Source organism: Osmia lignaria, chromosome 9, assembly GCF_051020975.1.
Source record: "Osmia lignaria lignaria isolate PbOS001 chromosome 9, iyOsmLign1, whole genome shotgun sequence".
Taxonomy (NCBI): domain Eukaryota; kingdom Metazoa; phylum Arthropoda; class Insecta; order Hymenoptera; family Megachilidae; genus Osmia; species Osmia lignaria.
The window spans coordinates 11,577,496-11,604,690 of NC_135040.1; the positions used below are offsets into that span (position 1 = coordinate 11,577,496).

Below are 27,195 nucleotides of genomic sequence, written 5' to 3' on the forward strand. Positions count from 1 at the left end.
CGTTTTCTCTTCTTTCAACCACCATTTCCTTTTGCTCTCTTTTTCCAGTACATTCCCTTGCTCGCTCCCGTTTCGCTACTCTTCTCGCGCACTTTTTTGCCCGCCATTAAAGGTAAATTTCGTGCATTTCCGTCATTTGCCATCGCCATTATTCGAGACGTCCGCCGTTATAAAGGAACAATTCGACACTGTAATCGATCGTTTAAGCATTCCACATCTATTTTTAGCATTTCAATCGAAATCTGATCACTGCTGTTTAAATAATTGCTAACTTGAAGTCTGACCTTTGGTACACTAAATTATTAAGAACTCGATTCTTTTAAACGCGATTTATGGAATTAATTTATACCAAAAGTACAGTAATAATTCTCGATCACAATGCTCCTTACATCTTTCAATCACAATGGGCATTAATTCTCATAACCAATTTGCATCAGGATATATCCGCTCATCTCGTTTGATCATTATCGCGGAAGCAATTTATATCCGCGCGCAGTCAAGTTAAAGTAGAAAATTAATATGAATTTAAGAAAAGATAGCAAGTAGAAAAATTTAGTGCTTCATGTTAATCAAAGTATACATATCTTTAATTACTCAATTACATAAAATTAGAACTGCCAGCAATAAATTGTCTGAATGAAGAAAAAAAAAGAATTGCAAATGAAACATTTGATACAAAATTAATTCGGAAAGGGTTAAAATACAGTAAATCAAAGTATCTCGTGCAAATCGTAAACAGAGTTCGATAGCTGAGGTAGGACAATAAAGACCCCGGCGCGTTGCTGAAGTGGGGGGACAGGTGAAAGAGAGAGGACGGTCGTCAGTAACTCGGCGACCAGAGAAAGAGAAGGAAGGCCAGCTAAGGATGGTGGCGATCGGGTCTGGATCCGCGACTGGCAGTTCACGGCTGGTAGTCAGCTCACAGTCAGTCAGTCATTCAGTTAGTCGGTTGTAGTCGACTCGGTAGTGCACGAGATTGCTCCGTCCTACGGAGCCGCGACATGTTCCTTTCCCGTCTCATTTCGCACGAGTTTCACCCGTATTATTATTTAATCTGTCGTCGACACCGTTTCGTCGCGTCCCGTCCAGCAGCGTTGCTACCATTCGGATCCTCTTATCTCTTCTTCGTGGACTTGTAACGTCAGTTCCACGCAAAGTGAGACCGTCGATCGATGAAAGTGCAAGTGCTTGTAAGGTCAGTGTGTGCGTAAAGGACCTTCTCCTTTCCTCCGACACGGGAACCAGTGATAAAGTGAGAGGAGGGCGCGACCTTGAGGAGGATCTCGAAGAGGACCTCCGCGAAGAGGTGACAGCCTCCAGAGACGTCGCGACGGAAACGCACGGATGGTTAACGTGAGTTCGATTTAACCTTCGTGTCAAATAAATTACCCCTCTTAATATCGCGAGGACCATCGTTGACCGGTACCAAAAATTAAATAAATTTCCGAACATCATTGTTACGATTAATTTCGCAAGGTAGCAAATGATAATTGAAAGCTGAAACTGGAAACCGATTGATCAATCATAGTTTCCTTCACCCGTTGATACGTTTCTGCTTCGACACGACGCTAATTGATTAAATTGAGTAATTATTTCCAGATTTCTTGCGCCAATTCGATTCCGATACAAAGGCCATTAGGAGAGACCGGAGAAAGTAGTTACTTATGAAATCGTTCGCGCCGTTTCCTACAGTCGAAAGAAACGATAGGAGACACCCGAGAAACTTACTCTGTTCAGTTTCGAATATTCAAAGAGGATATCATAACTCGTACATGATTATACCATTAACTGTTTTCTGCTCGGTGAACGAGCAGCAGTCGAACGATGCGTAAAATGGTTAATCGTTCGCGGAGGAAATTTATTAAGTTAGATTCGAAGGATAATTCATATGGCGCGAAAAGGAATTCGTCTGCTTTTTCGGGTTCTTTTCCTTCATACTCTGATACACCCGCGGACAAAAGAATAGTTAGCGATGCGCGTAGTCAAGATTTCCCTTGGTACTAGTAGGTCATTATGGAATTTCTAGCGAGGCGCGCCGTGCTATGTGACCAGAATGATTTCTTTACGTGAAAGTCACCCCGGCATGGTACACCGAATCTACCTAGTGAAATGGAAACTATTTCATCCGGCCGGAATGCGAACACGCGGAAGAATCGGTGAAGAAGCTCGAACCAGAATGAAAGACAGCAAATGTTGCGTTAATTCAACGTTTCGCAGAATTTCATTCCCATTCGTAAAATTCTTAATTCAATAGCATCGTTATTCATGCAAGTACCGTGTCGTACAAATATTTACATATGTCTCCAGTAGTACGGATACGTTTACCTTTCTAGTGAAAGGTACGAAACGCGTGTATTTTACCGAAGTAGCAACAGCGATGGAGGTAACAAAGAGTCGGAGATTTCCTTGTAACGCGGTTCGTGACTTCGAAAGCCGGCGTATGCATTTTAACTCTCCGGACACGAGCTTTCGTTTACGTGATCGAACGTAATTCATCCCCGTCGTTGGTAGCGCGCGGGCACGAACGTTTCGTTTCCGGTTTAACAGATCCTGTTGCAAAACGATTCCGATACCCGTGGCACGATCTGTTAAACCTGCATGCATCGTCGCCTTGGTACGTCTAACGAAATTCAATGAGAGATCCTTCGTATTCCACGGTGATTTCTAAACCGTGAAAGATATAGAGGAAAAGGGGAGAAAAATTGCGATATTCTTCTTTCTAATCCTCGATAATATTATAAATGAAGGCAATTGAATTTGTAATCGTAAGAGTTAGTGGCGTGCAAGGTGAACGAAACGCGAATAAATTTGAAATGAATTTTCCACCCCTTAGGTTTCACTCGTTTCCTCGTGCAATTCTTCTTCAGTGTTTTCCGCTTGCTTCTATGTTCGAAGATTTTTTTTTTTTTTAACGAACTTGTTTCGATTCGTAATTACGATAAGCGTTTCAAACACTCTTTTTTATCAGCTCGTAATTACGACGGACGCTTTTATAAATTTTTCCTCTTCTTTTCTTATTCTTATTTGAATGATTTAAGAGAGTATATCTACCATGAAACTTCACGATTTTCAATTCATTTGAATTTATTAACTTTCAAGTCTGGTTCAAGTAAAATACTTCAGCTCTAACAATAAGCCAGCGTGGTAATTATAAAATGCTTTTAAGGAAAGGCTTCAGGCTGTACGGAAAATAACGATCTATACGTCGAAAGTGATCTCGCATTCTTCAAAATCCTTCCGTTCATTGATCGTGGAATGGTTTCATAATCTGAACACAGTGCCCGCATATGATTACGATAATGTTGACAGTGGGCGGTATGGCACGACGTTCAGAAGACAATATACACGGCCCTGGAGCATTTTTCACTTTCTCGTTTGATCGCCCACATTCGATGCTTTTGTAACGCGGCTCTCTATGAGGTCGGTGTAATCGTACACGCGTTTTTCGACACATCCCGCATACGGATTTTTACATTGCGTTAGGTCAGTCTTCGAAATTTTTTCTAACAAAAGAACAATCTCGTGTCATTGGGTAATTAACCCATTAGATATTAGATTTTCATGTAAGTGCAATTTGAAATTGTAGAACTACAATTAAGAATTAGATAATACTTAAATTTTAGAACTACAATTAAGAATTAGGTAATGACTAAATTTTAGAACTGTAACTGAGAATTAGATAATTAGTACCATCGTTTAAACTCTAATTAATCTATTAGGGATTCGATTTTCATGTAAATCCAATTTGAAATTGTAGAACTACAATTAAGAATTAGGTAATAACTAAATTTTAGAACTGACAATTAGATGATTAGCAGCATCGTTTAAACCTTTTCATATACCAAGTGTTTAAACATAATAATCGTCGAATGGTTGAAAGAAAAGAACACCATACAGACGACCCACCTGTTCGTCTCGGATATGGTCGAGGAACCTCGAACTCGACCAACACGTTTCTACCTCCTCGCGAGAGATTCCCTTGCCACGAAACCGGGTCTTCTTCTCTCCACGACCTCGAAACACACAAATTACCGAGGCACGAAGTAACGCGTGTACATAGGAGAGAAAGACCGGTCGTTTAACGTACCGTTCCTCGTGCACCGGTGATCCTCCGATGTTGCTCTTTGCCAGGAATTCTACGGGGACGATCTTGTGAGATCGTAGAAAGTCGTGGTTCGAACGCTTCCGATCCTCCTCGTAGTTGGTGTCGTTTCCTAGAATTTACTACCTCTTCGTCCGAGCCTTCCTTTCCTCCCACGAAGCGGGATTATAAATTGAAGAGAATCTCTTGCTTCCATGGCGATTTATTACGTTCCGCGGGAGAGAAAGAAGGATGGTTTTCCTTTTCTTTTTTTTCGAAAAAATTCGGAATTCCATAGTTTCAGTTCAGGATAACAAACGTGATGTATCATGGACAGAGTAATTATTCAAATTAATTAACTACTTAAAACTGTAATTTATCTTTCGAGTCCTCGTTTTGCGTTCTTCTTAAGCCATTACCAAGTTTAGAGATACAGAACACTAGCTGCAAGGTCTTTTAGAAATTAATGTAGGCAGATAGTGATGGGTGGTTGGAACGAAGGGATTGAGGTCATTTCTGACCTCAGTCTTCATCAAGAACGTAGCCTGGAGCAGTCGAATGGATTTGTACATTAGATATCTTCATAGAATTAATTAAGGCGTTACTGCAGTGATAATGAACGTGTGTAGGAAGATATATCAAGGCTCTAATTATTAACTTCACCTAGAGTTATCGTTTTCTCTTCTATTTCTATAGCAAACGCATGTATCGTGCTTCAACTTGGAGGAAAGAAATCGCGAAATTATGTAACGCGTGTAAACAAAAAATGAGGGTATTCGAAAAAACGGTAGTTTCTCTGAAATTACACAGCAATTGTTATTCGGTTTGCGAAATTTTTGAATAGGCTTCTTTGCGAGAATAGGTGAAAAAGTTATTTTCGTCAAGATCGGGTTAAAACACGTTTTGCATATTTAAAAGTCTAAGTGAAAAGTAATAAAAAAGATGTCGAGTACACGGGCGAAAGTAATGTCAAAAAGCTGACAACACCTTATTTTTCTCATTTGTTTAAAAATATCAATTAAAGCAACTAAGCTAAGAAAAGCAAAATGGCGATTTAATATACTGACGCATTATTATGGTAATTAATGAAGAGCGTTTTAACATGATTTCGAAGCAGAGAATAGAACGATCCGATGAACTTTCGTCGATCATCGAAAGGGTAACAACCTCGAAGAACGACATCGGAAAAACGTCTTGGTGCTCGAAGCGAAAAGAAGAAACTCGACTCGTCGGTCGAGTCCTCGTAAATCAGAATCTCTTCAGGATAAAATTAGTGTCAGTTAAGGGATAGCATGGCGCCGAGCAATTCCATGTCGCCTACAGGCTATCCAGTGAATTAACGATTGCGAGGTTCGCTGCATCGTAGGGTCTTCATTATAGTATTCCTCAAGATCACCTTACGATACTATGATATCGTCGATTCAGACTTCAAATGTGTAGAGAATACACGGTTATAAAAAATTTTTATCAGAGTCTCTAAAGAAATTTATTATAAATCGAATCCCAAAGACACTGATATCAATTTTTTCGATCGATCAAATCTCCATGAAAGACAATAAGATCTTCCACTGTAATTCGTCTCTCAAAGTCGCACGATCGCAAGGATCAATTTATTTCTGCTCAGAATCAGGAAGATCCCATGTGTCCAACGAAGGATACTCGAGATAAATCGTAGGTTAGCCATTGGCCAGGTATAGTCTCTCCTCTTTCGTGCACTTTGCATTCACGATGATGCATAAGCGCACGAGACGAGGCAAGATCCGAAGAGAAGACGGCAGGCGTGCGTGGAAGATCGAGGCTCGTGGTTCCTCGATTCTTCCCCGCGATATCGTTAAGCCTCTTGCACAAATTTCCGGTATTTGCCAAGGTAGGAGAAGCACGAGCGACTGTTTACAGGCTGTTCTATTATCGTGCGAAGAAATCGCCGGGTAAAACGGTTCCAAGGATAATAAGGAGCGCGGTTGCGATTCCGGAAAATCTGGAAAATCAGAGTTCCGAATAACGACGACCGCGATTGAAAATCAGTGATTTCTAAATCATAAATTTTATATTTTGGACCCTTCGTCTATCTTCGTAATGTTTGCTAAATTTTATTTCCATCAATTTGCAATGCCTTTGGTAAAAATATACCGTGTCTCTCCGTCACTTCCTCTACTTCCGTCCGACCGTGCCGCATTCTCCCGCGGCATTGCGCTCTCGATCGATTTCTCGTGATCGAGCAGGTAAATCGAAACTCGTAGTCGGTCGATAGGTTCCTGATTTCGAAACCGATAAAAATTTAGCTCGGAAATCTTGCGACCAGTTAAGCGGCTACTCGGGATATCGAGCAGGATATACGATTACGTAAGCTGCTGGCGCGGAATCTGTACAGACAGGAAGCGATTCGATAGAGCAGAATCGCTTCCTGGCTAATGAGACGTTGGAACGTTGCTCGATTGTATTTAACTTCCAGGTACACATCGTGAATATTAAAAAAAAGAGATATGAATTTAAAAAGTAACACTGGAATTTACACTTCGTAGCATCGCAAATTTCAAGATTCATTTTCTCTCATCGATGGTGCATCAGAAAAAATATTAATGCTAGTGTTGTTGTAATTCTGGTAATTTGTGCCGGTTTGAAAAATGTGTTCTAGAAAACGACAGATGATTTTGATTACGAATAAATCGCCAAATTGTGCTCGTTCCGATCGTTGGGCACACTTTCTCTCGACTAGTTAGCACCACTGCGTGCTATATTTCAGATTTACGCAAATTTCTGTGTCCACAGACGAGAATTAAACAGTCGATGCTTTAAAATTACAGGAAAAAATGTAGCAATTTCCTGATGGTTTCTTGTGACTATTTTATACGAAATTAATAAATACAAATAAATTCACTTTGTAATGTTTTTAAATTGGGCAAAATAATATAAGATTACAAGAACGCGAAATTGATTTCGTTAGAATTGCTGCTATGTTTGTTAGAATTTATTAGTTGACTTTCAACAACTTCATCGCGAGTTAGGGCCGTTCACCACACGCTATGTACGCTCGCCATAAATTCCGCGCTGCTTGTATGTGAAAATTTATTGTTTTTCTTGGAGCATTCGTGCAACGGATTACGTTTGAAACAATACCGATTCACTGTAACTGTTCAAACAATCGGATCGCGGCAGTCGGAAAGGGTGCGCGCGAGGAAAGGGAAAATAGAACGATGCATAATAGAAAAAAGGAAATTAAGGTCGCAGTTCAGGATGTTAGAGGGAATACTCGTCTATGGTGTTCAGTTACCCGAGCAACTTGCCACGACCGCTTTGAAACATCGGAGGAATAATAATCTCCCGAAGCCACAATCGCTTCAACTATTATCCACCGTAACCATAATCGATCACATATGGGAATCGAATGAATTTCCAATTATTTTCACTGATGATACGTAATGAATATTGGTAGTTTCTACGTACTGGTGTACCATCAGTGAAGTGCGTGGAAGTGAAAAGAAAAACCTTGATTTCGGCTTTTGTTTTTCTTTTCTCCCACGATTTTTGCGATTTTTCGTGTCTCTGTTGTTAGATCGCGCTCGTTAACGCTCGCTTTGTTTATAGAATTATGAACGTTCGCAGAAGAAAAAAACGATCGAGGTAATAGAAAGTGTACGATTAGTCATCGAGGAGGTAAATACTGAATGACGTGCAAATTGCTGAGAATTCTCGAGGATTTGAAATCCATTCGAAGTAGAAAAATAATAAAAATCTTTTTCCAAAATGTAAATAGTAGGCTTTGAATTTCGAGAGTCTCTAATGGAATATTAGTTAAAGGGTTCAGAAGATCCTAGAGCAATGGTACTATTATTATCTACAAGTTGAAAATTAAATTTATTTCCTCATCTTGCAATATTGTACGCTGTACCGTTCTCATTACAAAAGCAATATCTCTTTCATTTCCGCGTTTCTTCAGTTCCAACCGTATATACCTGTGATCCGAAGGTGCATTCACGACTTCGTTTTATTATCACCATTCCAAAGCTGAGCTTCCAGGAATCACCTGTAATTTGCTTCTAGAGCCACGTTTCAAGTTTTGAAGGGAAGAGAAGGAAAAAAAGAAATGTTAAATCGCAGTTAAAATTCCGGAAGGCTAGGAGTCGGAATCCTTACAGACACGGGGTCTAACGTCGAGAGAGGCGAAACCGTAAAGGTTTCCTCAGCAAGAGTTTTGCAGCGGTGGTTGGTGCGCTTCAAGGCCGCTGGAGAACCAAGCGTGAAACTAGTCCGACCGGTACGAGAGTATGGTAGCTATTAGGTATATAGCTAAAGGTATATAGTGGATCGGCAAAGTGTTCGGTTTAGCGGAAGGCGAAGTCGAATAACCCGGTACGTGGCTATCTACTCGCCACGCTGCTGTGATTGGTGCAAAGATATTAAAGTCGTAATTTAAAACGTTAATTTCATTGTAAATGGAAAAATAATATTAACCCTCAAGGGTTGGAAGGCTACGTTGGACATCATGCAAATATGACCCTCACTCGATATCGCGTGTTGGATTCATAAAAATTCAAATCTTATAGCACACAACGACCAATCTGCTTCTAAAAAGCAATGCCACCTGTTGACTATGTTTGGTGAAAAGAATGTTAAAATTGTAAATTAATAATAATGGTAGGCAATATTAACCCTTAATAATTGGAAGATCATATTGGACATCATATAAACAGGATCCTCACTCGATATCGAGTGCTGGATTCATCAAAATTCAAACCTTATGGCACACAGCGACCAAGCTGCTTCTAAAAAACAATGTCACCTATTGATATAACCGCACCCTGAACCATATTAATTTTAAATTTCGTCCTTATGTCATAGAAACACATTAAATCTCAGTACAGCCCTGGACAAGGCATTTTATTCACTCTCAATATCTTTCAAACTCGTGTGTCGGGGCCCGAATTTCCTGTACTTTCACGGTTGACCGATTTTACTACCATGTTATATCCATTCCACCAGGAATACTTAGATATCTACTCGCTAAGTTGGTACCAGCTCAAGATGCAAGCATGCTTTTTTCGTGGTTTCCTTCATTCAACGATTACACGCCGGTATCGTGGAAGAAGGAAAAAGGTAACCGTGCAACCAGCGATTTTCTATAAGTAAATGAAACTTTGACGGTGGTTTTTTTGCCGAACGAAATCCGATCGGCGTTCACCGACAGAACCCTGAACATGTCAGAGAGAGATGGTTTTTTGTAAATTTTTCAATGAAGACAAGATTCTTTTGTCTTGGGTCCGTTCTCTTTGTTCAAACTGAATTATTCTTCACTCAGGTTGCGGATATTTATTAAAAATTTTAGGGGAGATTAAATAAAACTTGAGCATCTCTTAGATCGAAGGATAAAGTGAATAGAATAGAATGAAATTAGGTCGAAACCTTCTTCAGGATTTCAGCGAGAACTTAATCAGATTCAGGAAAAGGGACAAGGTGCACACGGTGTGCTCCCTTTTTTCAAGGGATAACAGGACGAGATTTCTCCTAGATTTCCGCGAGCAAACAGCGCGGATTTAAGCGTTCAGCCTTTCAAGCTCCTCTTCGTTACCGGTCTACCGAAACAAAACTACCTTTAAACCGGTTCGTTGAATTAAAATTTATCTACGACAGACTGAATCATTCCGACGGTACAACGAACGCGTTACCTACGACACGGTTCAACTCTTCTGTTCGTTATATCCATTTAACACCTTGCCTGCCACGAGAATAACCGGTGTCCACTTGATAGCAAAACTCGAGAAGTAGTCGAGAGAATTCTTGCAAGTGAACTTTTCCAGATCTCCTATTTATACTTTCGAAATACTTAAACCTATCGCTACGAATTATTTCTAAATATTTCTAAGGCAGCGTGCGACCCTTCGACGATTGACAATAGAAAAAGACGCACCTCGGCCTGGTATTCCAAGGTGGCGCCGTCGCGACACGAATCGAAGAGTCGTTTCGTTGAAATCGTTCAAACCGGGAAGACTCGTTTAGGCATTCTAATTAGCCGCAACTCGGCACCGATTCGTTACGATCTTAATTGGTGCACCGGATTGTTCTGCAGACTGGTTAACCGACCACCGGCTGAACAATGGCCAGGACAACGCTGGTCCAACCAGTGTAATTACCTGTTTCGCAATCGTGACGCTTTCACGAGTATTCATCGTGGCACAGACGCACACCTTCTCTCGCGCTTTATCGCCTACGCGATGAAAATATATTATCAGTTGTGCGTCGTTGCGGAATTATAATCGAGAGGTGTTGGGGATCGTTCAACCGTGTCCAACATCCTCCTTCGCCCGTGCAAAATGACCAATATCGATCTCTCGCTGTGATCTGTTCCGTGACGATGATTCGGAGCAATAGTAGCTCGTGGCGAAGGATGATTATTCGTCGAGGGAAATCGTTTGAATTCGAAAGCGCTTACGTTTCTACGGACCCCTCGGCAGGCACCGCGCGTTCAGCTGTTGGCGAAAGAAACTGCGTGCACCATTAGAAAGGAAGAAAAAGTAACGATCGCTGGTATTTTTTGTTTTAATTATAGAACGTTGCCTTGCGAAATATAACTGTACTTTGTAATTACTAGATCATTAATTATTGTATATACGTACGTGATTATTATTCTCGCGGTCAAGGGGTTGTAGAAAGCGTCTCGAGATGTTCGGTTAGATTGTTGCATATTAATTGGTGGATTATTTAAATTATTAGTGAAAGGTTTATACGGATTCCTCAGGAAAATGTTAAGCTTTAAATTGCTACGGCATAAGTGCTATTTTACGATGCTTTTATATGTCATCGAATCGTTTCAGACTAATTACAGTCATTACAAAATTTCGTCGTTTCGAAATCATAATAATAACTTACTAATAGTTTCAATTTTAAACGACAGCGTTGTTTTGTTCAAACAAGATAATAGAAAACTCGTTCACGACTCGTTTGCATTGTTGGCCGCTAATAAGAAACGTAATTTACGAGACGAAAGTTATGCATAACATTACACGTGTAAGAGAAGCCATCTAGTGGAGATGGGACGAGATTTATCTTCTGGTTCTAATGGTTGTTTAAACAGTTTTCTTTTTCTCTCACCGGTCGTAATAACGTTTTGCACGGTTACACGTCGTCTGGGTAGCAAACACTTCCATCCAAGGGAGAGAAAGTGTTGACCTCGATACAATGGGTGTTCGATGAGTTCTTGAAACGCGTTATCACGTCTATCGAGGTCGTAACGAGCTCCACGTTCGTTGCTCGTTATTTTTTTGCGCAATTTCAGCAACGTCGATCGCTGCGACGACATATTTAATATTCGACAAAAGTCGTTCCCCTATGTTTGCGAATGAAAACAAGGGAAAGAAATTCTTCCGTGGGTAATTGTACGGTTCCGAACGTAACTGGAGTACGAGGGGCGTTGAAAAATACGCGAGTAGGTAGAGGTACCGTTAGTTTCCCATCCTTTATATCCAGCTCGTTATAAATATTAATTAAGATAATGTAACACGTTGATCCAGATTGCATTCGCCTAGGAATACGGTCTAGGAATATTAATGAAATCCAATGAAAAGGATAGTTATATAATTTGTTACGCGTCGAATGAATGCGAATTTAATTTGCTTTCGTAATTAACCGTTGGAATCTTATTGTTGCAGGACGTAATGAGCGAGTACGAACGAATCAAGCGTTCGTGCTTGAAACGAGGAGAACTTTGGGAGGATCCAGAATTTCCGGCGACCCAGACCTCGGTTTTCTATCATCAGACACCTCCGTTTCAATTTCAATGGAAAAGACCAAAGGTAATAAATACTATCATAATACAATGAAATAACAGTACAAAGCATGACAGAAGAATGTTAAATATCACTGTATAATTGTGCTGTATTTCATTATCTTCGTTGGATCTATCCTTGCGGTTAATTACACAGATACGGTAGACCGTTCGTCGCCGACCTTACGGACAAACCTTTAATATCCGTAGGAAGGCATAATTCATAATTATCAATTTGCTATTCGATTTCTATTATGAAAGTCAAAAAACTTTAAAAAATGCTGCATCTTTGAACGTGTACACAAAGAGTAGAAGAATATTAGTCGCATTAGTTTGCTCTAGTTCATCCAGAGCGGAAGGACGAGGAATCTGAAACCCAGGAACCGTAACGGAAACAGTGCGCAGCCTTGACACATAGTCTTATGTCTTTGTCGTCTGCGTGTTTATAATCGCGTAACAGCATCTTTACTGTACACGACAGTGGTTAACGGGTCTTCATCTGACAGAATTCTGTTATATAACTAACGAAGACTTCGTAATTGCTTTATAAACACCGCACGAAATTCATTCACCATTTCCATTTGAATGGCGGTGGATGGATTTAATGGTGACAGGTTATTGTCGGAAAGTGAGCCTTGGGGAGTTAATAGCCCGCTTTGCTGTTCCCAAGCTTTAGCTTGGGAGGTTCTTGAGAACTTTGGGAGCTTTGAGAACTTTGAGAACATTTTACCATCGACGGTGGTAAAGGACGCAAATTGCGCTAAAAATAAATTTACTCCCCAGCAGCCATCACCTTCCAAATGGCGCCGGGTTTGGATAAACTGTCCACTCATGGGCTGGCCAATCATCGTTTCTGGGTACGGAAGACCCAACACTTGACTCGTTGTCGACGTAAGGAATGTTGATATAGGGACGAAAAAGGTAACCTGAGTGGGATAAAACACCCACCAGGCGCCTTGCGCCCATATCCAATGGTGACCCAGGTCCACGAAGGCTATCAATTAAAATTAGCCGTTTAAATTATAAAATTTAGATTACTTTAGATTAGTAAGAAACCCGGCTCCGACATCTGAGGTTTAATGGAGGAGATCAATGCTAATTAATTACGAAACTCCGCGCGATCCGAGAAAGAGTAAGGAATAATGTCGCCGACTCGTAACTGGAGCTTATTTAGCCAGTGGAACGGGACATTATGGTTCTCCATGTTGCGTATAACGATCGTAATAAAAGCTACTAACATCGTGCCGCGTTTCTACGACAAGGTCGACGATTGCGTTTACGCAATCGGTATTACGCGAGGCTGGCGTTTAACTTGCCACGCTTTGGCGCGACCGGAAAGGATCGAAGGAGAGCGTGACACGAGTGATGAGGAGGAACGATGAACTGAATATCCTGTGTTGAAACGGAAGATCGTCAATGACTAACACATGAGTCAAAGGAAAATTATTTAAACGACATATAATGATGTCACGATACATGATGCACATACGAGATTCGATATAATAACCGAAATTTCCAATCGAATGACGCATTTTTGTTACTTGTAAAAATTTAGTATTCAGTAATAAAATTTTATAATATCTATTAAAAGAATAATATAACCAATACAATGATATTATTCGTAAAAAAAAAATATACCGATCGAATTGAGGAACCTCCTCCTCTTTCGAAGTCGGTTAATTAAAATCCTTGTCTGCAGAATATTGAAAAGGCTATTTTAATAAAGCTTAATCGTTGCCAGTTAGGCTTATTTATTACATTATTTCCGCCAATAAAATTCGAAAATACTATGGTAAAAGTGGAACGCACGTGACAATGGTAACGCGAACAATACACGCGTTCTGAGATTGTAATTAAACATAATTAACGACTGCCTGTCGCGTTGCAACGCGTAGTATAAATCTTGCGTCGAATGATCACGAGGAATTCCGTGAAATTGTTCCTTTCTTCTGTAACCGGAAACAACGTGAAAACCGTTTCGAGGAGAACGATAAAAAGTGTTTGGAGGGAAAAAAGTTCGCTTCGAAGGTTCGTCGATGCGAAGAACCCATTGCAAATTGCATTCCACGTCTTGTCTGAGAATAATAACGTGCCGCAGAACGTAAAACGATGCGTTATATAATCAGCCTTTTGTTCTCTGGCTGGAAGTTCCGACGAGGCAGGTCCTGACAAATTAATACCATGCAACACGATGTAAATATTTTAATTGGCGCGAAAATATTCTGTTCCAAGGTCGTGCAGAATATGCAAAAACTTTGAATACCATAGGAGATTGTAAAAATAATAATTTATATTTCTTTTTTTTTTCATTTCAGGAACTATGCAATCGTCCAATATTCGTGAGCGACACACCGGCCCAATTCGACGTGATACCCGGGAAAATGGGTAAGAAACATTTATATTATTTTAGATCATTATCGACGTTTCGCGCATTTCTCTCGAGTCAATTGAAAATCCAGAGTAAAAAGGGCTCCATGAGAGATGAAACGAACGAGGAAGAAGCGAACGAATAAGTAAAACTAGTCGTTCCAGTTTACCTTTTCTATTTTATCCTTTTAGAGCGCGTAGAATCCACGCGATGAAACGTAATGATACCGTTCACGTGTACGAGCAGGTAAACCTGCAAATCATCTTACCTTGGATTCTTTAATCTCAACTGAGATTAACGGACTATTTACTGTTCGCAGTAGGTATTTCAAATAACAAATCAAATGATAAGATAAAATAAAAAAAGAATAAATAAAGATTTTATATACCAATACTATTTAAGAAGAGCAAAATACTGAAATAAGAAAACAGATAATTAAATTAAATGCAAAATACATAACAGAAGAGCTGAGATTACCGGACTATTTACTGTTGACAGTAGGTATTTCAAATAACAAATCAAACGATAAGATGAAATAAAAAAGGAACAAAGAAAATTTTTATAGCAACATTGCTTGAGAAGAGCAAAATTTGTAATTAAGTTAAATGCAAAATGCATAACAGAAATTCTCTTCTAATAAAGTTTGTAGTTTCCTAGCTTCTTCGGGTAACTTTCACGTCTTTCCTTTTAACATGGAGCATCGCGAGGTTATTACTAGTATGGAAACACGTATCGGCTCTTTCTATGAACGACCTCGAAATCGCAGAAACCCTGAAAGCGGCTTGGTAACCTTTGACGAACGTGGGAGATAAAGCGTGGTCGTTTCCATGGACCTCGATGGGTCGTAGGCAAGCGACTTTCTTCGTGCTGTTTCGACGTGTGAGAAACCGGCATCGTCGCTTCACGATCTACTCGATATTCCTCGCGATTTAATTAATGAATAACCGTGACGCTGGTGTGTATTGTGTGATAATCGTGCGGTCGTCTCGTGTATCACCGTTTTTACATCACTGCGAAAGAATGTGGATAACAGTGGTTCTCAGGATCGACGAAACATGATTTTCCACTCGTAAATTTAAATTTACAAAATTTCAACAAAATTAATTTTCAAATTTACAAAGTTTTTTAAATTTTAAAAAGAAAAATACCAGTTCCTTAAAGATCAACGTCTGCGGTCTAGAGAAAGCAGTGTTATCTTTATTACTGCAGTTCTCGCCAATTGTTCGCATAGCAGCTGGGAGGAGAACTACGGTCAGGCCAAGTATAGACGAGATCGTGGAATGCATCGCGAACTTAATCTGGTCCCGTAGGGAAGCCGTGTAATTCACGAGCGTGTAGCTGCATCGTGGACGGAAGTCGAACGATCCGGGAATTCGTGCAGGCGCGTTCTCGAACACGCGGCTTTCGCAGCACCGTGTCCCGTTACCGTGCATAACCACGTAACAGCACGCGCGACCGACCGGGATAACTATACGCTTGATCGTTTCTTTCTTTTTCTTTTTTCTTTCATTTTTGACCCACATCCCGATGACTTTCGAAATGACCCCTCTTGCAATTCGAATCGAAAGTGAACGATTAGATTGTTCGTAAAATTCTTTGAAAAATTAACGCTCTATGTAAGAAATATTAAAAATTTATGAATACGTTTATTGGTAAAATATGCATGAAAGTCGAAATTTGATTACACGCTTCCACAAGTATAGACATTTCGGTTTTCCTTGTTTATTTGAATAACCAGGCCGTCTTGTTTCCGCTCTACAAGCGCCACTGGCACACATGTTTAGCATCTAATGATGAAAAATAAAAATGCAAGCGTAACGCGATCGCGTTTAATTAGTATTTCAATATTTAATAAGTGAAACATGCACGCGTCCACTTGACGATACCATTAAAGAACAATTACGGAATTATGTTACGCTTTGTAACCGCGATTCAATAGCCCTCATTGACTATCCTTTAGTTTCGTGCCAGCCGGGGAAAGCTGATCGTCGTCTCGCATTTAATTTCGAATCACTTTCGCGGCATTAGTAAGTTAAACGTTCTCCGTTCAATGAAACAACGCTGTTAAAAGATAATTCCTCGACGACCGTCGTAAAAGTTCTTTTGAGCACGTACGATTCTGTAAATTTCGCGAAATCGTCGTTGCACAATATTATTTGCACTTCTCGACACCAATGTTATACGCAAACATCGGACATAATTACGATGGACGATTTTTCTTTTTTTTTTTTTTTTTTTTAAAGGTGGTTTTCAACCGGTTTTGCGACAGGTTTCGCTGACGCACGAAAATATTTGTTTATCCACACGAAAATTAAACACCGGGGTTTATTTCATATGTAATCGTTGTTGTGCAAAGGAGGGCCTTAACGGGTTAGCGAAAGTGGATCGATGAGCACATCGTTTAAATAGAGACTCAGTTTATTCGAATTGCGATTACGTGATCGCTAAAAGATCAGCTGTGTTTTCGCCAATTTACTGTTGGAGTTAATTTAACTTAATTGGTTAATTTCGAAGTGGAGTTAATTTTCTTTTTAACCCTGAAATGTTTACTTGGTGTGCAATTTTGATTTTAAACCTTATACAATAATTAGAGTTATTTTTAAAAAAATAAAGTGATTTATTTCGAAGCGAAAGAGTTGAGGAAAATATCTGGGCGATATTTTTATCCCTGTGTCGAAATCTGCCTCTTGGATTTTCTTTAATCCAAGAATACTCCAGAGGCGTTCTTCCACCATGTTATCTTTAGCAAATTACAGAAATAAAAAGACCCTTGATGATCGAAGATATTTTTATATAAACGCTGCACCATAAAATTACAAACCGGTCGATTTTATCTGAGATGATTACGTTCTCTCTCGGAAGTCGAACAATTAAACGGTGAATCGTTACGTAACGATGCAGCCGATTTGCGCGCGGATGATCAGAAGTGAACGTGAGAATCCATGAATAAATACGCGAGAACGAACGTTATAATTATTCGATAAATTATGGAATCAATTGTTCCGTTCGCCGCGGTGAACTTCATGAAAGTCGAAAGAAACAGATTGGTAATCTTTGCTCGACGCGTGTCGTAACGTCGTGAGAACACTTTCTGAGATCGAATAGCGCCGCGACGCTACACATTATTACCTTCTATCCGCTTCACTTTCGTTCGCGAACGTGTTTAATCGTCGATCGTGCCGCTCGTTAAATGTTTTTCACGCAAATTTATTCGCGTACGCCAATATCAATTTACTGTAATTAAAATACAGTTTTTGTGATAAGGATATACAGTTATAAATGTTCCACACGATGTTACGTTTAATTAATTAACGACAACAATGTCGAGATTCTAACAGTATCTTTGCAGAGTCAATTAGCCTGGATTGCAACACTGCGCACATGCAGTTCTTTTTTTAGAAAAACTAATCACAAAGTAGAAAATCAGGATACATTTTCCTTTATTCAGTAAGCATACATCCTCCACCTCTCATTGTTTACTATTCAGGTTTCATCTTTAAACATGAGTTTATCTTATGCAATTCGCGCATAACACTTCATTCGTATTCAGTAAAAGTTCATTCAATAATAGAACACCTCTGAAGAAACTTGAAACTTATTAATAGTAATTAATTATTTAGTAGTTTCATTTGACTAGATAAAATTTATTATCATTAAATTATCAGTTTTTCTGTATTTATTTTTAACCCATTGAAAGTTGAGCAGAAATGTTCACCAACCAAACTGACTTCCATATTTAAATTCAGGTGACAAATGGTTGGTCTCCTGTCTGGGCGTTCTCCACCTGAGCAAAGGATTATTCTACAGAGTGGTACCAGCTGACCAGGGTTTCGGAAACATTGGCGAACCACCTGGATCACCGACTGCAGAATACGCAGGAGTGTTCAGATTCCGGTTGTGGTGGTGCGGCGCATGGGTCGAAGTTCTCGTCGACGACAGGTTACCAACGATTCACGGACGGCTGGCTTTTGTGCAGAGTCGTCACAGTGATCAATTCTGGCCGGCTCTTCTGGAGAAAGCGTACGCTAAGTGAGTATCATCCTCTACTTCCATTCAGCTCATTGTCAGTCAAGTGGTTGCAAAGATTCTTCTCGCACCTTGTTCATCCATTGTCCTTAACCATGGAACAGGTTGTCTTAAGAAGTCAACAGAAGTTCAAAGAAATTTTCAATAACGTAGAGAAATAATTTTCTCTCACATATGTGTGTGAAATGATGCATTTGCATTTTAGATCTTTGCAGGGTAGATCGTGGTAGGAAATAAATGATTTTAGAATACGAATTTGGTCGTCGCAAAGCAACCAATTGACCAGCTTCGATCGCATTCGATTTCATATAAGGCGATGCTGATCGAGGTTCATCGTTCGATCTCTGTAAGGTCGATCTTCGTGCTAACGCACCATCAACGTCCACCTGGTGAACGCCCACGCCGCCCACCGGAACTTACAGAACCGCCCGTAGTAGCGTGAAAGTTATTCGTGTATTTGCATATCCGTTCGTCCCACGATCTTTCATTCTCGTAAGAAGTCTAACGTTTAGTATTTCTCGTAAATCGTATGAGCGGTGTAATTATTACAGTGAGCAGGAATTTTGATAATTTTCCATAAATCTTAGTTCCATCAGGATGAATAATATCAAATCTCTTTTGAGTCTATAAAGACTGTGGCAGATAATTTTTAGAATTATTTAAACATTTTGTAAATGTCCCTCTGAGCAACGTAGAATCGTGTATAAAGGCGGTAAACGAACCGGACGTCATATCGTAAAGGACAAGTTTATTTCGTGGTGTCTCGCAAGATCTACGAAGCGGATCCTCGTCGCGAGTGATGGTTCCGCGCGATCTCTCCCCCGAGGTGGAAGATGCGTTTACGCGGACGAACGAACGAACGACGATGACCGGTTTTGCCGGAGGTCCTTGCTCCTCCTCTTAATCTTTCCTCTGATGACCGTTCCTTCTTCCTTCTTCTCTCCTTCACCTCGTTATCCGTTTCTTACTCGCTTCCCTTCCTCGGCTTCTCTTCGTTTCTTGCCATCAGGAATATAAGCCCCGGCTGGGCGTTGCTCTTGAAACGACTGCAACGTGACGGCCTCGAAGAGGAAGACGACCTCGCGATCCAACGGACGAAAGAAGAGCAAGATCCGTCGATAAGAATCGGCGAGAATCCTATCATTCGCTTTTTATTCGTTAAAACCGCGACCGTGACAAATTTCATTGGCGATAATGCGATATTTACATACACGTCGACAAATACACGCTCTTCCAGTAATATTGCTACGTGGTAAAATGCAAAACATTGAATATCTGATTGGTAATTGTAAACTTCTTTAGAAAATTTTATAAGCATTACATTTTGCAATCTAATGTATTAATAATTTCGTAGAATTTATGACTATTGCGAATTTAGGTTGTTTCTTTTTATAAAAATTATTAACAGAAATGCATTGCAAAATTAATAGTTTTCAAATTGAAATTAGCATCTAATTGAATAGAAAATGAAGTGATGAGTGACAGTGTGAAACTTTAAACATCAAAGTCACGTATACATAACAGTGGCCGTCAAAGTGTTAAGGAAAATTGAGTTCAGCATCACTTTGATGATAACTTTAAATTAGGTAGTAAATTAAGTGCAATTTATGCATCGTTTTGTGCGGAGAGTTTCGTAATGCAGCGAGCCACAGTAGCTGGAGATTTTAATGGCTGGTTAGACGGTATCGCCGTGAGGTATAAAGTCTTAATCTTCGTTTGGATTTTCCTCGAACGTTTAAATCATATAATTGATCATGTGCAAAAACGTACCGAACGGATGTAATCTACAAATTCTCACCAGTTTGACGAAATGAAACTAACAAAATTCCAACGCGTCCGTCCTCGTTTGCTCGTTTCAATCTTGTTCAATTGACCGCAAACTCTAATTAACTCTACACGTTTCGTTTGTGTAACTTGAATATTTAACTACTTCATTCAATCGTTTCTCTAATTCTTCAAGTAGAACATTTTTCATGCGTGCTAATATTCAAAATGCTATTTTCTAATTTTTTAATTTAACCTTTCCACTTACTACCTTACGTAATTACGATATTGATGGTACTTAAAATCTCCTTCAATTTACAAAATCGAAAGCACAAAAACAAGTACCAGACTGGAAAGACCAACCGGTTTGGCAAAACAGAAAGAATGGAGGTAAAATTATTAAACCATGAGGTCATGGTTTAATTAAGCGATTCATAAATTTCCTGGATATACCAGGTGGTTTTGTTGGATTCCTTCGAACAGAAAAGCATCAGTCTGATTAAATCAGTTATTTTATTAAAAAATCGCTGCATAATAATGTTGCTACGCAAGTTTTGTACCTGTTAAAGATTACATCGGTCAACAGCTCCAGCAAAGGAATCGAGGTCGGGATTCATTAATAATTGATAACGCGTTGCTGTCTCTCGATGACTTCCGTTCACCGTTGAATGTACGATGCAACTGATTAATGCTGAATCGTTCGAAATCATCAAGAGACAACTGCGACTTGAAAGTATTCCGTATGCTGAAAATGCGATTTCCCTTTACAAGAACTCGTAATAGAATTTGCTAATACACGTTGCGACAAAAGTTTGAAAGATGTTTGCTATTCGACAACGCTCATCAATTTTCCACTGGGGTACCAGTTTGAATATAGTAATTTCCGAGTACAACCACTGTTGCAAGAATAATTGAACGTTTGTGTGGATAATTGATGCTCCTGGATAACCATCATTCGGAAATTATATATATGCAGCCACCTTTACATAACAGAATGAAGAATAACTTGAGAATTACATATATTAATATTACAAATTCATTCACAAATCATTTTAAATTTCAAAATATTTCAAATTCAAAATGTCCATTCTTGTTTCGAACGAAGAGGAATTTTTGTATCTATTTCGTATGCGTTTTTCTAAACGTGGAAAAACACGTATAATCGCATCATCACTGTTTACTCGGATTCTTTACAATTGCTCTATTGATAATGATCTCTCTGGAACATTGTACATAACTTAAGCGAACCATGTCTAACGAGGCCTCCTCTTGCAACGCGATCAAATCAATTTGAAGAATTTACAATTTTATAAAATAAATGGGTATCTGCTTAACACTGACCCAAACTGATGGATGTCTATCGGCGTCTAATTATTTCAACAAACGTAAATCGCAACAATACATACGAATAAAGAGGAACTTTCATGACAGCGACGGATTAGTATTCAGCTCCGTTCTGTTTCAATGCTCAGCGAGGTTCCCCAAGCAACGGCCATCTCGCCGATGACACACTTCTTTCAACGAGGAGAGAGAATCATTTGTTGCCTGACCTTTCTTCTTTCACGATAACCCTGTCCCCGTAGATCCCCGTCGATTCGAAACGTTTCCAGGCTTATTAATCGAACGACGGCATTAAAATCAGTTAGAAAGCTCGTACGTTCGCGTGCCAGCACGCGCAGCCGAGGGAACGAAAGAATTAATGCCCGTCCACGTGATTTCCATTAGAAGCCACTGGCGTTTCGCGCCAGACGAAGTAGACGAAGCATCAAACGAATCGCTAACTAAACCCATTAATTCGTTCGGCGTAACTTCAACCTCCTACGAATAGGAAGTGCCATTTTTAATTACCCTCCGTGTAAATACCCTCATCGCCCGGAGAATTGTGATTTATAAAGCTCTCGCTTATGATTTCGTTCGGTAAAGAATATTACTGTCACGGTTCAGTCCAGGTACAACGTACGAACACCGGATGATACTGCAACAATACACCCTGTAATTAAGATACTGTTTTTTTTTTTTTTCTTATAATTGATGGTGTAATGAGAAGTACAAAGCTGAGCTTGTTATAAAAAATTAATTAAGAGTTTGATTAAGTGAATATTGCCAAGCACCTACATAGAAAATAAGTTTAATCTTTGATTAATGTTGATGGACGATAATTAATGGCGTATGGAAATAACTGGTAAATTGAGCAACGCTATCAAAGGGCTAATTACGAAGTCATAATCATTCTTTTACTTATTTCAATCATTTCTAGTGGAGTGAGTCTAGGAAATCAGTGTACATTATGGCCCGAGGTTAGACCCACCCTGACCTTCCACCTAATTGCATAAATGACTCTGAGCAATTAGCAATCGATAGAAACTCGAAAACGAAATGATTCATATCTGGGAAAATTTTCAGCAACGTTTACGATAGTTCACCAACGAGAAATCAGAATTCGGCATAGCTGCGAGATACGTCGGTATGTCGGGCTATATTCGGCCCGTCTGTATATTTGTGCACGCACATGCCACCGAGGCACGAGTATATTAAGCAAGTATATCCATGGATACTTTCACTCGGCGAGTAGTTGGTTCGTTGGTTGCCAGCAATGGATCGGAGGTCAGTGCACCGGTGACCACAGTCCATGCTCGTATCTGCGGCAACGAAACTGCCGCGATACCGTGCCGTGTTAATGGCACACGAAAACGAACCTCGTTAACAGTTTGTCCACCTTATCTGATTTCTCAATCTTGAAATGTCTTCAACTTACTACGACAACAGCTGGAAGAGCATGTACAACCCTGTCCATCAGTTATGGGAGATTTCGTTATTTGAAGCGATTTTAAGATGGCAAAAATTTTTAATATTTTACTCGATATATCTCAAAGAAATAATTGCACGAGTTCCTTTGTAAGTCTATTTCTTCAAGTTTCATTGTACTCAACAGAATGATGTAAAGAATGTTGTAAAAGCATCGACAGATGACGATTGCGTGTAAAAAAAAAAAGTCTGCAAATGACATTGCACATCCGCATGTGACTTCATCACCCCGTTAGATGGTCACAGGACGGAAGTACGTCAATGGCAAGACTCGTGTTACCGTTCGCTCACAAACTGACAACGGTAGTATTACATAGTCAGCAGACTGTTGCAGGTTTGTTCGAAGGTGCGGTGACCCTTGCAATCAGCCTCAAACATCTTTCGGCTTAATGATTTCTTATCTCGTACTTTGAATTTATTTCGATCCCTTCTGCAGAGAAAGATTTAATTACAGCCTTTCAGTAATCAATGCCTATTGACGTCAAACCATTCACTTCCGTTGTACCTGCTTCGGTCAGCAAAACAAGTGAGAGTCAGAGTTTCGACGATTATATGGTTAATTCGTCTCCATCTATCACTCTAATTCTGAATCAACCCCACTTCCGAGTCTCTTCCGCTCTTTTCAAGAGTTAATTACGGAACGGACGAAATCCAAACGCCATATGGGACATAATTGGAAAACAGATCCGCTCTCCTGTCGCGTTGCGTTCGCCTTCCCTGAGAAAATACCCATGCAACTGGCCCATGCTCTCGTGCGTGTGAATGGTTACGGTTTAGAGATTAACTTACGCATTCTCGCACACGCGCGGCCACCAAAGCTCGCGAGTTTTTGCGTACGCGGAGAGACGTTCGCGTTACCAGGACGAGGTAGTTAAAAGAGAAAGATCCAGCCCGTTATCTAAAGAATGCTAATTTAAGAACGAAGCAGAGAGGTAAGATGATATCGTCCTGGGTTATCAGCTCGCGGCAGATCCGCATCTCGCCTTTCTATCTCGGCGATGATTTCCAGCGAAAACTCGACTGTGCCGGCTTAATCAGACTCTTCGTTTACCGAGAACAAAAGCTTGTTGCGTGCCGGAAGATTAACGATGCAACGGTTCAACTTTCTTGGGGGAATCGATGAAGAACGCGCTAGAAATCGCGATCATGCGTACCTCCGTCGAAGAAGGTCGTAGGTCGAAAAATCCTAACCATCCGCTTTCCCTTGGCCACTCTAAGCGAACTGGTATTTGAAGAAAAAAAAGAAAAGTAAAACTCCGCGAGTTTTCTCTGCGAGAAAACGAGACGTGACTTGAAATACCAAAGATCTCGTTGAAAACCAACGATAGAATTGCCTGCGCACCTTGTGACTCTGTTCGATCGTACTTGAAGACTCTTTCGCCAAGAATGTGTACCTGGGAAACGGAGAAATTGATTTTTTTCTATTTCAGGCTTCACGGTTCGTACGAAGCTTTGAAGTACGGTACTCTGTTGGATGGTTTATCCGACCTGACGGGAGGAATCACAGAAAGTATCGCGATTCGTCAGGATCCTACGGCTTGCGGAAGAGTACTCGCGAAATTGCTGGACATGACCTCCCTTATCACTTGTACAGTAAATAATAATCAACAGCAAGTAAGTCTTGACGAATATGCAAAGGTGAAGAATAAACGGGCAGATTAAACGAATGGTAATTTTGTAACATAGATTCGTGCCAGTACAGAGAAACTCGCCAATGGTATCCAGATGGGCATCAACTACAGGCTATACGCCATCGAGAGGGTAAATACTGATCACCGATGGTTTCCGTTATCTTTGATCGATATTTTTGTAACGAAGGATCGTGAAATCCAGGTAGAAACGTTCAACGGCGAAGCGGTGCAGTTGGTGAAGTTAAGAAATCCTCTTGGACCTGGCAGAGAATACGTCGGGGCTTGGGCAAGAGGTGGCCTCGAATGGGACGAAGTACCACCGATGGAAAGGGAACGTTTAGCGGTCAGAAACATGGCCGAAGGAGAATTTTGGTAGAATAATTTTCTCGCTAGTATCCCTTCAATTAAACATCGTCATTTTCTACTAACGAAGACTTTGTTGATCGCAGGATATCTTATTCGGATTTCGTGAAAACGTTCACTCATCTAGAAGTCGTACATCTTGATGCCGAAACGTCCAGAGATGAACCATCATTGCATAGTAAACATACCTGGCAAATGAAACTCTATCAAGGTAGCTGGAGGAGGGGCGTGACGGCGGGAGGATGTCGAAACAATGAAGGTTCGTTTGCGGTTTACTCTAATAATGAACGTTTTACACAGGAAATCCGGTAATGCGTAACGTGGCCAGCTGTTTAATTCACAATAACCATCGTTCTACTCTATGCGGGTTTTACAGAAACTTTCCATATTAATCCGCAATTACATCTGATACTGAGCGAGATGGAAGAAGTGATCGTCTCTTTGTATCAACATTCCATAATGGAGATCAAAGTGATTGGTTTCACCGCGTACACGTTGCCGAAGAACAACGCCGAATCGATAAACAAACAATTTTTCAAAAAGAACAAGTCTCTCATGAACTCGCAGTACACGAACAGCCGTCAGGTGAGCCACAGGTGTCAATTAGATCAGGGTGGTTATTTATTAGTACCAACCACGTTCGAGCCTACTCAAGAAACGAGTTTCACATTGAGAGTCTACAGCAGTAAACCTTTGAAACTTAAGTAAGAATTGCAAATATATTCCTCTTTATAATAGAGGAAAGGGTGGTTCTATGCTCCCCTGCTAATTAACTTCAGGAAGAAATGTAAAATCAAGGAGTCATGTCATCACCCTTTCTTCTACTATAATTGTATTATAAAGTAATCTTTTATATGATTCTTTGTTCTTTGGTTCGTCTTAGACTTCTTGATACCCCACCCACTTTAGTAAAATCAGCCATTATCAAAGCACCACCCCTCGAAGGCAAAGGTTTCTCGCAGTACGAAGCTGTTTTTCTACAACTAGCTGATGAACATAGAACGGTGAACGCGTTTGAATTGCAAGAACTCCTCGAAGCTTGTTTGCCAAACGGTAAATTATTCTACAAAACTGTGCAATTAACGAAAGATACATAAATTAATTACCGAGGGATATTCTTTTCATAGATTACATAAAGAGCTGCGCTTGTATGGAAGTATGTCGACAGGTGGTTCTCACGATGGATGTATCCTTCAAATTGTTTGTTTCGAACATTTTTACACTTGACGTTCATTTGTTTTCCTTAAATTATCGATATACAGAGTTCAGGTAGCGGACGATTGAAATTCAACGATTTCAAGGATCTCATGTGTAGTTTAAAGTATTGGCAAGCGGCTTTTAAGAATCATACTAAAGAAAAGACTGGTATACTTAAAGCGGAACGATTACGAGATGCATTGCTAGAAGTTGGTAAGTTAATGTTAATTTCTTGCTATTGCATCTTTTTATTTAATTAATAACGCGTTTTGTAGGATTCCAATTAAACACAGACGTACTCTCAATTTTAATTCTTCGATACATGAGGAAGGATGGAACTCTCAGATTTGGCGATTTTGTCTCGGCAATATTGCATCTGAGTGATGCATTTGGTACATTTCTCTTTATTTTTTTCTTTTTCTTATTATCATGTTTTATAGGTGCTGATTTTTTTTTTTTAATTTCATCACAGGTATATTTGAGAGTAAAGATCCTTTGCAAAATGGAACCATAAAATTAAGTTTAACCGAGGTTCGTAAGATTCCTAATAATTATTTTATAGTAAGTTGCAATATTATAAAACAATAATCTATTATTTTCAGTGGCTTAGATCGTCTCTGATGTGCTGAATCCATTATTCAATGGAATGTTGTGTGTACCTTGAAATTATTGTAAATAATGTTTTTTACTTCGTATATAGGTTTAAGTTTTAGCCATATTAAAAATTAATGATCGATTTCATTTTTTTCTGTTTGTAAAATAATATCATTATCTCTTCCATTAGTGATCATCATTCCTTCGTCTGATTACACATTATCAATGACTATGTATAATATGCTGTTTGTATAAGAAATTCATACTGGTTAATAAAGCTAAGATTATTTTGTACAGTCCCTTTATCCAAGATGAACAATTATTTCTTTTGAAATAGATATATAATAAATCAAAAATGTAAGGTGACATTTTCCATAGGAAAGTCTGATTTAAAAATCCTTTTTACAGATTTAGACATCTAATGGTAAAATGCAGAAACATAAAGAATACAAGTCGATAATATAGTAAAAAATTTAATGCCGACGTATGATAATGTTCCCTCGATTTTAATATTTTCAAATATATTTCATACGTATGCCATATCACGTGAACGCTAATTACGACACTGTAGATGTATTCTAATTCATATTTAATAAATAAATCTAAA

General features: G+C 39.6%; 2 protein-coding genes across 3 annotated transcripts in view; one reads left to right on the forward strand and one right to left on the reverse strand.

The window, feature by feature from the left end:
- The window catches only part of LOC117606470 (uncharacterized), a 108,139-nt gene that overhangs the window by 63,540 nt on the left and 17,404 nt on the right, over window positions 1-27,195 (reverse strand). The window lies entirely within an intron of this gene.
- On the forward strand, window positions 845-26,884 carry CalpC (calpain C). The gene is made up of 15 exons (XM_034328901.2): window positions 845-1,353; window positions 11,725-11,868; window positions 14,156-14,225; window positions 17,955-18,237; window positions 24,234-24,417; window positions 24,490-24,564; window positions 24,637-24,806; window positions 24,884-25,056; window positions 25,174-25,501; window positions 25,681-25,850; window positions 25,925-25,983; window positions 26,060-26,207; window positions 26,270-26,386; window positions 26,467-26,525; window positions 26,597-26,884. The coding sequence occupies exons 1-15, from the start codon at window positions 1,345-1,347 to the stop codon at window positions 26,621-26,623; spliced, it is 2,016 nt and encodes a 671-aa protein (XP_034184792.1). The 5' UTR covers window positions 845-1,344; the 3' UTR covers window positions 26,624-26,884.